The 11,068-nt window shown below is 43.1% G+C and overlaps 3 protein-coding genes across 3 annotated transcripts; 1 reads left to right on the top strand and 2 right to left on the bottom strand.

Moving 5' to 3' along the window:
* Positions 1-29: 29 nt before the first annotated feature.
* atp5f1e (ATP synthase F1 subunit epsilon) lies at positions 30-1,077 on the bottom strand. The gene is made up of 3 exons (XM_062458300.1): positions 922-1,077; positions 454-575; positions 30-232 (listed from the first exon to the last, which is right to left on the bottom strand). Exons 1-2 carry the CDS (start codon positions 1,044-1,046, stop codon positions 458-460), a joined length of 243 nt encoding a protein of 80 aa, XP_062314284.1. The 5' UTR covers positions 1,047-1,077; the 3' UTR covers positions 30-232; positions 454-457.
* Positions 1,078-1,502: 425 nt separating this feature from the next.
* On the top strand, positions 1,503-5,775 carry LOC134018383 (PRELI domain containing protein 3B-like). The gene is made up of 6 exons (XM_062458299.1): positions 1,503-1,654; positions 2,714-2,882; positions 3,462-3,551; positions 3,641-3,711; positions 3,883-3,985; positions 4,130-5,775. Exons 1-6 carry the CDS (start codon positions 1,623-1,625, stop codon positions 4,244-4,246), a joined length of 582 nt encoding a protein of 193 aa, XP_062314283.1. The 5' UTR covers positions 1,503-1,622; the 3' UTR covers positions 4,247-5,775.
* LOC134018382 (lipopolysaccharide-binding protein-like) lies at positions 5,568-10,578 on the bottom strand. The gene is made up of 16 exons (XM_062458298.1): positions 10,460-10,578; positions 10,239-10,359; positions 9,819-9,918; positions 9,487-9,615; positions 8,993-9,145; positions 8,754-8,817; positions 8,464-8,524; positions 8,228-8,319; positions 7,387-7,563; positions 7,233-7,292; positions 6,764-6,931; positions 6,553-6,620; positions 6,428-6,470; positions 6,287-6,350; positions 6,094-6,170; positions 5,568-5,986 (listed from the first exon to the last, which is right to left on the bottom strand). Exons 2-16 carry the CDS (start codon positions 10,339-10,341, stop codon positions 5,951-5,953), a joined length of 1,395 nt encoding a protein of 464 aa, XP_062314282.1. The 5' UTR covers positions 10,342-10,359; positions 10,460-10,578; the 3' UTR covers positions 5,568-5,950.
* Positions 10,579-11,068: the final 490 nt, after the last annotated feature.

The raw sequence follows: 11,068 nt of genomic DNA, 5'->3' as shown, positions 1-11,068 counted from the left end.
ACAGTAAATTGACAAACAGTAATGTCCCATTTCAAATAGTTTTAATACAGTAATTTATTTATTTCGTTACTAATTAAAGAAGAACAACATTGTAGCTCCCACATCTCTCCACCAACCAACAGACAAATGTCATCCTTCCATCTCTGTCCAATCACAGACGCACAGATTTGTAGGGCTGGTCTTCACACCCCAGAAGAATTCCCATTAGATGTCTTTAAGATGACCTTAGATCCTGAAAAGCACAATCAATGATCATGAGGATAGAGTTTGATGTAAAAGAAAGTTAATTCCTTGCCAGTTTGGTTACTGAAGTCCTTGGCCAGATGGGCTGCTTGGATGTTTTTTAATTTTTTTTTATGATCTATAATGACGTGTGGCCCTCCTGCCAACAGAACCATAACTGCAATGCCAATGCTTGACTGTTTGGTTTGGACGATGAGCGCAAATACTTACATGCTTATTTTGGTTTAGATACTTTGACGTTGGCTTCAGCGAGCTTCAGTGCTTCAGCTTTAAACTGTGGCTTGAGCGCCGAGCGCACGACACTCGCGCAGATCGCAGAGAAGCGAATGTAGCTGTAGAGGGCAGAGTAACGTGCAGACGTTAATCGGTGTATTTTGTTCTATTCGCACACACACGAATCCGAGCCCTAACTGCATTCTGAGACATACACACAACGCCATATCGAGAGTTATTACACTGGCGAAAGTGAACTGTAACGTAAAATACGCCTCTTATAACAGGCGGTGAAGGGAAAAAAGCGCTTAGCTAAACTAGCGTGTTGGCTGATTAACTTGTTATCGCTCATAACACAGGTTACAAACAAGTATGCATTTCAGTAGAAAATGTACATAAGTACATGATTTTACTGATGGAATACAGGCATATTTTGTCATACAGCTGAAAATGTTAGAATTGTACCTTAGGCCCGCTTGTCTCCAGTATGCAACCATTTTGCCAGTGATCTTCCGCTCAAGGACAGGTCGGATATGTGCGTGATGACGTTGTAAACTTTGTCTACGAAACACGCACGCGTAATTTGTCATCGTGTGATTGACAGCCTGGGCGGCCAGTAGGTACCGCCCCTCAAGAGAGCAATTATATATACTCGTACCATTCAATAAATACAACATAGAGGATTGTACAGTCACTCTTTATATTTCTTGGTTTCTGCAAATGATGTGTGTGATTTGAATTTATTAGTGCATGCCAATTACAAGCCGTTTATCTAATTGGGCCACTGAAAATGACCCAAGCGTGCATTTTTCTATTATTGAATGCTGTTACTTTTCCGGAATCTGCACCTTGTTAGGTCTTGTTAGGTCGTTAGTTTCTACTCCATGTCAAATGTTATGTCAAACAAATCGCACCGTTTACATGCACGCGGAGCACTGTTAAAGACACGATTGGAAAAATCCAGAGATCTCAGAGAGCAGAATACATTATCCATGTGAAAATGCGCAATTTGATTGGTGTTTCCTTCGAGAAGTGGGTGGAGCAGCGCAAACTTTGACCGTGAGGGGGGGCTGTTGATCCGTTTCCTATTTCACCTTCCTCACAGAAGAAGCGGTCACGCTGTCATCTGTCACCGTTACCCGAGCTCTGGAAAAAGGGTCTTTAAAATGAAGATCTGGACATCAGAACACATATTCAAGTTAGTGATGATTTCATCTTACAGTCATTCATTCCGTTTTACTTCTAAAACTGTTTTCTAGATGGTTATTTGAAGTTTCTTTTGTGGAGTTTTGTTGGCTTGGTCCCGTTAGGCTAGCTAGCTCTTTGACTTTAGCTATGTAGCCATCATCAGCCGACCACGTAACAACAGCTAACACAGCTAGACTTGTGTAGCTAAATAAGTATTTACATAGTCAACTTAGCCGTCCATGTTTAATATCTGAATCTGTGTTGGAGTGTGGACCGGCTTGAGCTACCTAAAAGTTGCACAAGAGACCTAAGAGGGCTAACTTTAGACGACGGCAACCTTGTTGGTAGGATCAGACGGCTAGTCTAGCGTACTGTAGCTAACGATTAGCAAGCCTCATTTTGCGGCTTCTGCCACAAGCGAGGTTTCCAGTTCTGTCTGGAAGCGATATACCAAATTTCAGAATGTGACGCGTTACACGTGTTTGTTAACTTTGTCTCGTTTGGGAAATGATGTCGATCTCATCTCACCCCACGACCTGGCCTGTCCACACAGTAACATTATGTATCGCTCTCACTTACGTAACAGTCTCGGCTGTACATACGATAGAATTACTGTACCGTCATAACTCATTGGCAAAGGCACATCAATTCGGTGATGTGTGGACGACACAGGCTAATTATAAGTTAAATGAAATAAACAGAACCACATATTAGATACTTAGAAAGTCAACGGTGGACAGTTATGTCACAGTTACAGTATTGGGTTGCATATAACATAATTGTGTTCAGTCAGAATAATGCATATCTGTCTTGCGGTTTCATTAGTATGGTCCACTGTGGCATATCAGATGTGTTTCGGTATATTATTCACAGTTGGTGAAACAACCCTTAACCCTGACATCACCCCAAAACAAATAAAACATAAATTGTTTAACCATCTGAAACCAGGTGTTATTATATAGTTTTAATGTAATTTTTGTTATTGTGCATTCACGTGTTTTAGATGTTTGAGCTGATGTTCTGTGGCTCCAGTAGTAGTCAGATAATAACATTGTCCCTTCCTCCTCAGCCACCCTTGGGAGACGGTGACGAAGGCGGCCATGCAGAAGTACCCGAACCCCATGAACCCAGGCGTGGTGGGCGTGGATGTGCTGGACCGTGGTGTGGACACCCAGGGACGGCTCCACAGCAGGAGGCTGCTCAGTACGGAGTGGGGTCTGCCGTCCATGGCCAACACTGTAAGTCTCTCAGTACAGCATCGCTCTCCTCACCCACCAGGGTGCTTCCGTTCCAGGAAGTCGTTGTTGTTCTAAAGGACTCTCCCTAAATTCACCCTCGATCTGGGCATGACTTCTCCTAGTTTCCAGATGCCTTATATTTTAATTTCACCACTTTCCCAAACTGATGGGTTGTGTAAGGGCATAACCTTTCTGTGGAAAATGTGTCAGGAGTTTACAAACAGGAAGTTACATGATATGTGTTTTCTAAGTCGTTTACATCATGTTTTGAAGGTTGTTTGGAGACCTTCAACCAAGGTCGTTTTATCCACTAGAATTAAACTAACCAGTTTTGTCAGTGACAGTGGTAAGAGTTGGGTAAATATTTCTCAGACCTTGGAACTGGAGCTGGCCAATGTTGGTATGGAAAATGTATTCAGGGAAATCTCCTGAGGAAAGTCTTCAATTGGAGCAGTTCCACAATCTGCTTCAGTGACCTTGACTGTGAGGGGGGGAAAAACAGACAAATAATCAGGGGCACAGTCACCATCTGGAAGATCAACTTCTAACGTCTCCTCTTCCTTTCTTCTCTCTCCTCAGCTCATTGGGATGACCAGAACATGCACGTACGTCCATGAGCACTCGGTGGTGGACCCCAAGGAGAAGACCTTCGAGCTCAAGTCTTCTAATGTGAGTTAGCCCTGCAGTTTACCTGTGTTTCTGTGGGCCGTATGTTACTCAGGCCGTATGACCCTGAGTCTCTCCCCTCCCTCCCCCAGATCTCCTTCACTAACATGGTGTCTGTGGACGAGAAGCTGACTTACAGACCTCACCCACAGGACCCGGACAAGTAAGCCAGCAGTTGATCCTCATAGGGTGTCGCTCTGTACACTGAGTGCCATTTAACACCAAATGTCTTCTTTCTGTCATGTACAGTCGTGGGAATAAGACAAGTTGTGGAATTGATTTAGCTGATGCTGCATATATATATATCTGTTTAACTGTTTGTTTGTGTGTTTAGGACGGTGCTGACACAGGAAGCATTGATCACTGTTAAAGGGTTCAGTCTGAGTAGCTACCTGGAAGGCCTCATGGCCAATACAATCTCTACTAACGCTGGAAAAGTAAGACCTCTGACCTCCTCTCCCCCTTTTCTCTCTGTGTGTGTTCACTCGTGTGTATTCCTGTCACTCTCACAGGTAAAGCTAGTGGATGGCAAATGACATCACATTCCTGCTGACCTTCTCGTGTGTGTGTTTTGTTCTCAGGGGCGTGAGGCGATGGAGTGGGTCATTAGGCGGTTAAACGCTGAGATTGAGGAGCTGGCTGTCGCCGCACGTGGCACGTTGCGTGCTCCCATGGCGGCAGCCGTCGCTGAGAAGTGATAGCACGCCATTTTGAATGAAACTGAACATTATCCCCCCAGAGGGGTGACCACCTCAATGCCAGAGCATCCACATCCTGTTTCAACCCACTGCTCTTCCTGTGTGTCACTCCTCCTTCCCTCAGCCACCTCACATCAGTAGAGACCAGCTGATGATATAACACTGGGTTGAACAGGGTTGCACTTGAGTCTTGTGGGACGCGTAGTCTTTTAATATTTTGAATTCACATAGTGCCTCTTGTATGTCGCCAGGCTTTTCCTCTTCCGTTTTCTCTTATCATAGTGACAGTTTGTAGAGTCAAACTGACAAAAATGCAAGTAAGGCCACAAGTAAGGCTACTTTACATACATCCTCTTTCAAAGACTACACACTTATTGAGAGTATTGCTACTCTGCTTCATTTTCAGGATTGTGCGAACTGGAATTTCATGTAAGTTCGCTTATTGTTAAAACTTATTGTTTTCAAATATATTTTATTTACATAACAGTAAGGTGACGATTTACACCACGGGTTGTTTTCAGAATCCATCGTCATTGCAGTTGGTTCAGTATAGTACATTGTGCCATCCTTGTTGCAATTATATATATTTTGAACCACTACAATGGCTCTCACCATTTATTGAACATGTGTATTTATGACTGAACGAAACTGTCAAGTGTTTCTACCTCTGGTATTGGTAGTCAGTTATTGTTAGTCAGTATTTATTTGTTTTGGACGCTGTTCTATGTGACGTGTCAACAGAATCTAAAGCTGCCAATCTGTACAGCTACCTACCAGCTGAGTTGTTTCTGTTCCACAACGCCATATAATACACTCCTCCATTCAGGTGCTACAAACTGACCCAGGCTCTGTTTGAGATCTATAATAATACAGCCTTCCTTCCTGAAAGGAAAGATCAGACATGATTGGGTTTGTGACAACTCTTCAAAGGACCATGTTTCTTCTTCACAAATCCAATGATGTTAGAGATTATCTAGGAAAGGGGAAATGGGAGGGTGTATTTATAAAGAATTTAATCTGAGCCAGATATCGGTTCCCCTTCCCTGTTTATAACCTCCATTGCTCAGATCTGCTGCCCCTTCAGCAGCTTGTCGTGAGTTTTGGCCCTCCTTCCATGACTAGGCTCCTGCCGTGTGCTTGGCTGCAGACACAGGTTTTCTGGTTGTAGTGTCGTACAATGCACAATATTTGAAGGAAACATGGCTGTGTAAATAAAACAATGTATCAAGGGTACACATTCCAAGAATGTCAAAGTGAAGTCTCAACAACAAAAAATGACATGAACATGGTGTGGTAGATGTTGTACTTGGTCATGTACAGATTATACTAGCCTGTTTGTAGACATGAAGAATATTGTGTGCTTTGCTCTTAGTTTCACACAGGAGTGGGAGATTGAGGTCCTTAGCCCTGTCAACTCCAGAACTAGTTGGACATTAATGAAAGTCATGTTCTCTAGACCTTGTGGTTATCCTGGATATACAATGTTTTTTCTGTGACTAAAAACAAAACAAATAAATGTCTTAAACAACTGTGTGAGGGTGTACTTTTAATCATTTTCACTTCACAACATTTTAGCAATTGTATTTTTGAAAACAGTTAATCAGTAACAATCATCTTGTCATACAATTTTGTGTAGTCATATTTGCAGAAAACAACAGTCAGTTTGATTGTTGACCTTGGCTCGTGGTGCCCCTTGTCTACAGATTAGACTGCAACATTAGAGGAAAAATCTACAAAACCCTGAAAGGCATAAGAAGATGGGGTAAGCCATGTTGAAATGTTCTGTTTCATAGAAAAGGTCTACTTCCATACATAATGGATGTACAGTTAATAGCATGGTTACTGACCTTATTCACCTTCAGGACTGGGTTGACCAGCTGGATGTGATGTGAACTGGGTAAAACCACCCCCTCTTCCAGTTTGGCTGAAACAAAGGAAATCACATCTAATTGTGCTTCACACTGGGTCAATATGAGTTTCACTTCATTAGAATAGTGTATTGTCTGTTGAATGTCGTATATTTAAAACCCAGGTTCTCACCATTCAGTTTGGGCAATACTCCATTTTTTATCCCGAACCGCAACAAGTTCTCAAGGTCTGTTGTCTAGAAATACATGTATTATATCATGATCAGTGCGCATATGTATATGATGACATAATCTCTCTGTTCAACCATCCTACCTTGAACGGTCCAATTTCACTGGACACCAGTGTGAGGGTAAAACTATCAGAAAGAGAGTTGTGTTACTGAGTGATAATGGTCAGAACACAAGCAGCATCTTCATCAGACAACTTCTGGGTCTTACTTGCTCAGCGCTGCGGAGCCTCGGACCTTGTTCCCTGAGATGGAGACCTGACCACTGAAGACTGAGTCCTGCAGAGAGACAACATCTGATCAAATCTATCAGCAAAGACACTCACCGAACAGGAATGAATAATCAACACAGAGAGTTATATTGCAACATAGACAACTTGGGAAATATATAGGACATCCCATAGAGTCACAGTGGTACTCACAGCTTGCAGCTTGAATAGCGGGGTGAGGGTTGCGTTGTTCTGAACGGCGAAGGCGGTGACCATGCCTGGGAGCCCCAGCTGCACCTCCCCAGGCAGAAAGGAGAACATGGGAACCTTCCTGGCCGACACACTGAGCTCCATCAGCAGGTCAGGGAAGAGCTTTGGCAGCTGGAGGAGGAGGAAGGAGAAGAGGAGGAGAAACAGAAGAAGAAGAAGGAGGTAGAAGAAGAGGTGATGGAGGAGAAGGAGATGAAGGTGGAGAAAGAACAGGTGGTAGAGGAGGAGAAGGAGGAAGAGGAGGAGAAGAAACAGTAGGAGAAAAAGGAGGTGCATTTGATATCTGACATTTGTTCATCTCACCACTGGATGACTGCAGATACCTGCCTATAATTAAGAAAAGCAACTACCGGTAGTGTGTCTGTTCTAAGAATGGGGTGTGATTAAAGGGTTCAAGACTAAATGTGTTTACCTGAGGGATGAGTTTACCAAAGGAGCTGGTATTGAGACGCAGAGGAGAGACCGCTGGGATCTGACCAAACACATTAGAGGCAGAACATGAAGACAGTTGTTTTTCAGTAGCAGAAAAACAGACACTGAGTGAGACATACAGCAGAAAAACTCACCATTTTGTCCGTTATGTGGGCCACAAGGACCCCAGTGGAGAAGTAGGAGTAAGAAACGGAGTTGGCAGTGAACTCAGACATGCCCAGTGAGAGCATGTAAGAGTCCTGGCGGGTCAGAGAGAAGTTTTGCACCTGGAAGGGAGGATCTGTGTGGCTCTTGGCACTGTAGAACTCACCCTGTATGACACACAAACCCCAACATGTTGGGACTTTCTGAGACCAAGATATCGTTAATAGCAGCAAGCTTAGCAAGGATCCTGACTTGGATAGCATTTCTCCAGTGCCTCAGCTACTGGGGGAGAAAAGGAGGCAAATGGGGATGGAAGCCCCATTGGTTTCTTAGGTGGTTGACTATTGGGCAGTCCAATTTGTGTGGCTACAGAGCTGTGTGTGGTGACCCTGTGGTGAAAAGCTCAGGGGCTCACCAAGGGACGGTACAGTCCCTCTTCCCATTCCCTCTGTACACCTTCAGCTATGGATACAAGTCTAGACTAGTCATCTGCAGAAGTTCTCTGGTGACACTGCTCTTGTGGGGTGTGGGGGATGGTCAGGAGGGGGGAGTTCATGGGCCTGGTGGATGACTTTTCTGGATGGTGCTAGAGGAACTACCTGTAGCTCAACATCCCCAAAACAGAGGAGATGGCTGTGAATTTACAGAGGCCTTCTCAACCCCAGTTCTAGGGGTCCAGTCAACTGAGGTTGGACAGTGGGGACCCCATACCCCTACCTTGAGGTTTAATCTCTGAGGTACTCAGATCAGATGTGCACTGTGTTTGAAGGACCAGTGTTTGGTGGAGGTGTATCCACAACATCCATGTGAGACAGGCGGAAGTTGCTCTACCTTGAAGTCTAGCTCCAGGCTGGCAGAATCCACGAGGGGGGAGCTGGAGAGAGGGACGTCCAGAACCAGATCAGAGCCAACCTGAAAGGAGACTGGTGGACCACAAGCAACACAGAAGACATCACTAACGGATTACCATCTGACACAGTGAACATGACTAACAGATTGACAACTGGCACACATTGTGTGTGTCAGTGTTGTCAGTGTTCTCGTTTTAAGACTTCCAAATGCAGTACCTGCAATGGCCACTAGTTGTCTCTCCAGGTCTTCTATTTGCTGCTTGATTGCTGGGCAGATCTGAGTGCAGTCACAAAACGTTTGATATCAGTATTTATCATGAATTGATTCTGACAAAGCAAAGTCAACGTACTATTATACTATTTCCTGTGGTTGATGAGAGAGAGTTGACTGTGTCCATGGAAAATTGTCTACAACAACACTACTGGTCTTGTTCACGTTTTAGAATTAAGATGATGATGATGATGAGTAGAGAGAATCTATAGGTTACCAAGAAAACAATACTTACTTTCCCCTGTATTTCACCTTTGAAATGATCCTTAAAAATGCTTATAACCATCTTGGATATTGAACTGTAAAAAAAAGTTCACAGAAAGGTTATGATGCCTTTCTCTCTGTCTCTCTCTCTCTGTCTCTCTCTCTCCCCCATTCACTTACTCTATTACAGACACAAACACACTCATATATATATATTTATATATATATATTAATCTCTCCATCTCTATAATACAACAGTCAACTTCCCACCTGGCACCACCATGGAAGTTTATGTTGACATCACCAATTTCAGCAGAGCAGGTCTCGCTGGAGATTGACAGGTGTCCCTCATTGTCACCCAGCCTCACCTCAGAGGTCACACCTACATTAAAAGCTGCCAGGTCAAAGGAACCACCCACATGTCTGCAATAAAATGCACACAAACAAACAGACGAATGGACATACGCATGAATGCACACACGCACACACAAAAAATTAGCAAAATCCATCCTTTGAGGAAACACATTTTAATCACGTTGTCTGCAGAACTGTGGGTAAACAACTATCTCACTCAGCAAGTTCTCTGTTTCACTTCTGCTTACATAAACCAATAATAAAAACCAGATTCATTCTGTGTACAGTCATTTGAGTAATTCAATAACCATTCAGTCATTAGTATTGTTTGATACATACTACACTCATCACAAAAATATAAGGTAACAATTCTATTGTTAGGTTTTTAGTATTGTTATGTCATAACTCACATGAATCCAAATTTGATTTTCAACTTCCCAATCACTCTGATATTCAGGCCAGAGATCATTGCCTTGAAGCCGATCCCCTCATAAAAGTCCACTGTGGGTTCTGGGAAATCACACTGAGAAACAGACACCCTGTAGGAACAGGAGAGAAGAGAGCATATTGTTTTTATTGAATATTTTATTGTGGCCCTTGTGGCAACAGCCATGGCTAAATGTTAACATGATAGTAGCTAAGACTCTTCAATATTAAATCTGATTAGGCAGTGATGGTGTGCCAAGGACTGACAGGCTGGTCTAGGAACCCAGCTTATCTTTCTCTGACATTCATTACCTACCCACTGAGGACATATTTCACTAGGCCAATTCTTCCTTTGATGTCGGCAAATGACATATTCTTTATCCTGTCCTGCACAAACCCTGCTCCCAGGTGTTTCCCTGGAGTAGGACAATGGGAAGAAGAATGTCAGATTGGACTAATAATCAAAGATATGGATCATCATGGATAATTCAATTTCATTCCAGAAGATCTGCTGTAACAATTCCAATAAAGCCATTTCTTCTGGGCATGATAAGTGACGAACACACAAGCTGTGAATCATTTTGGATTTTTTTAAAATTTTTATCTCAGTCATTATGTTGTTTCACCTCATTACATTTTGTGTCCCATAAAGGAGCAGTTTGATCAAACAATCAATATACATCCAAATCAATAAATTGAAAGGAAAGTGTCTCAAAGCATATCACGTTGGTCTCACCATACTGAAGTCCCTTGTCTGTGAGGATGAGCTTGATAGCAGGGTTCTCTCCATGTGTGTGTGTGGAGAGACTCAGCAGCAGAAACACCAGGTAGGGCAACATGCTGCAGACAGGACCCCTCTGGATAGCCCGGTTAGAAACACAATGAATGAATCTCTCATTTGAACCATGGTAAACACGGCAGAAATAGCATTCAATTAAATGTACAAATGTGATTTACCCAGTTTATAGAAAGCAGCTGTAGATATTTCCAGTTTGGTTCAAGGTTTCTCCTTGTGACATCCCCACTTCCTTATTGTGAGATGTTTATAAACTAGCTTCCTCTCAGTGAGAAGTGAAACTCGGCCTCTGTGAGCTGAGATACCGCGTGTATAATGTTTGAATCACATGCTCTCAATAACAAGATATGCGTGTCTGAATTCGAATGGTGAAACTCAGATCCAAAAAATTAGAACCCCAACTGTTTCAGCCGAAAATTCATTCTGCAACATCTTTCGGCTCAAATGTTCTCGCCTCAAGTTTTTGAAGTTCGAATTATTGGGATATGAACTTTACTGTTCGAATTTTATTATATATATTATAGCCTATATATTACAATAGCATGGAAGCCCTGACGGGCAAAGCCGGCAGGGCCGAAGCCTTTATGGGTCCTTAAGCAGAATTTATTTGGGGGCCCCTCGGTGACGCTGTATATATATAATATATTTCATTTTTTAATTAAGCTGTAATTTCATGTGCTCTTGTGGGCCCTCTGGTGGCCACGGGGGCCCTAAGAAGCCGCTTAGTTCGTGTATGTCTTGGGCCGACCGAATTCTCACTCCCCCGCAGA

Source organism: Osmerus eperlanus, chromosome 4 (assembly GCF_963692335.1).
Source record: "Osmerus eperlanus chromosome 4, fOsmEpe2.1, whole genome shotgun sequence".
In the NCBI taxonomy this organism is placed as follows: Eukaryota; Metazoa; Chordata; class Actinopteri; order Osmeriformes; family Osmeridae; genus Osmerus; species Osmerus eperlanus.
Note: the sequence above shows the minus strand (reverse complement) of the source record. Positions and strands in the feature narration are given on the sequence as shown.

Excerpts from the sequence above, each read along its gene's own strand:
- atp5f1e (XM_062458300.1), bottom strand. The coding sequence starts at position 1,046 with ATGACAAATTACGCGTGCGTGTTTCGTAGACAAAGTTTACAACGTCAT. Across the intron at positions 576-921 it reads TGGAGACAAGCGGGCCTAAG|CTACATTCGCTTCTCTGCGA; the intron begins GTACAATTCTAA and ends TGCCCTCTACAG.
- LOC134018383 (XM_062458299.1), top strand. The coding sequence starts at position 1,623 with ATGAAGATCTGGACATCAGAACACATATTCAA. Across the intron at positions 2,883-3,461 it reads TGCCGTCCATGGCCAACACT|CTCATTGGGATGACCAGAAC; the intron begins GTAAGTCTCTCA and ends CTCTCTCCTCAG. Across the intron at positions 3,986-4,129 it reads TCTCTACTAACGCTGGAAAA|GGGCGTGAGGCGATGGAGTG; the intron begins GTAAGACCTCTG and ends TTTTGTTCTCAG.
- LOC134018382 (XM_062458298.1), bottom strand. The coding sequence starts at position 10,341 with ATGTTGCCCTACCTGGTGTTTCTGCTGCTGAGTCTCTCCACACACACA. Across the intron at positions 9,146-9,486 it reads AAAATCAAATTTGGATTCAT|ACATGTGGGTGGTTCCTTTG; the intron begins GTGAGTTATGAC and ends ATTTTATTGCAG. Across the intron at positions 6,471-6,552 it reads GGCTCCGCAGCGCTGAGCAA|TTTTACCCTCACACTGGTGT; the intron begins GTAAGACCCAGA and ends TCTTTCTGATAG.